This window comes from Gavialis gangeticus, unplaced genomic scaffold (assembly GCF_001723915.1).
Source record: "Gavialis gangeticus isolate Ggan-Ray unplaced genomic scaffold, GavGan_comp1, whole genome shotgun sequence".
Lineage (NCBI taxonomy): Eukaryota > Metazoa > Chordata > Crocodylia > Gavialidae > Gavialis > Gavialis gangeticus.
The window spans coordinates 3834587-3835421 of record NW_017729012.1 but is presented as its reverse complement, the minus strand read 5'-3'; the positions used below and the strand labels follow the sequence as shown (position 1 = coordinate 3835421).

The 835-nt window shown below is 40.8% G+C and overlaps 1 protein-coding gene across 3 annotated transcripts in view; it reads right to left on the bottom strand.

Annotated features, from left to right (window-relative positions):
• The window catches only part of NF1 (neurofibromin 1), a 197194-nt gene that overhangs the window by 43847 nt on the left and 152512 nt on the right, over positions 1–835 (bottom strand). For all 3 annotated transcript variants that reach the window (XM_019511060.1, XM_019511058.1, XM_019511059.1), the window contains one exon: positions 525–718. In XM_019511060.1, the coding sequence (XP_019366605.1) occupies positions 525–718 (194 nt within the window). The remainder of the gene's footprint in view (positions 1–524; positions 719–835) is intronic.

Below are 835 nucleotides of genomic sequence, written 5' to 3'. Positions count from 1 at the left end.
GAAGGGGCAGAGGCTTTGGGGCGGTGGGGATGTGGGGGTGTCAGTGGTGGTGGTGGGGCAGGAAGGCTGCAGGAGGAAGAAGTGGGAGGAGGCAGAGGGCAAGGAGGCCACTTGACCTTCCCCAGATACTGCTTTCCCTGCTTTAGCAGTGGGAGCATGAGGAATTCAATGCAACCCTCCAATAATGAGATTTTATACTTGGAAAATTATCTAAAAAATGATAAATGTTCCATATATAGAATCTAATAAAGGGGAGGGGGGTTGTCTTAAATTCAGGGTTGACTTAGACTTAAGTAAATACCGTAATTCTCCAAGTTCTACTGCTGTGGTAACACCTTTGAAATACCCTGCATTCCCTAGGTGAAGTTTTAAAGAACTATAATAAATAAAATCCAAGATATTTCCTAATCTTTAGGTCTCTGTAAAGGCTACAAGTATATGAAAGCTAAACTGTTATTCAACTCATTAAACACTGGCAATTCCATGTTAAATACAGCAATACTGAATTTCTGCAGTGTCAGCACCTGTCCAAGGCTTCCCCATATCTTCGCTTGAATGGAAGGATACATCTGTTTTTCATTTATTGTCATTGTTATAAGCTTATCCAGAATCGCAGTGACTCGTTGACGTTTGGCATCATCATTGTGTTTACAGAACCGGACTAGATTTGATAACCAGGGTGTCATGTACTCCAGGCAAAGGTGCTTCAGTTCAATACCTAAAATAGAAATTAATTTTATAACCAAAAAGCCAGTTTTGAGCTCTTCCTCATGCAGACAGAGGACGCTTCAAACCAGGAGCAGAGTTCAAGTTTTAGATAATGCCTTTAAAATAT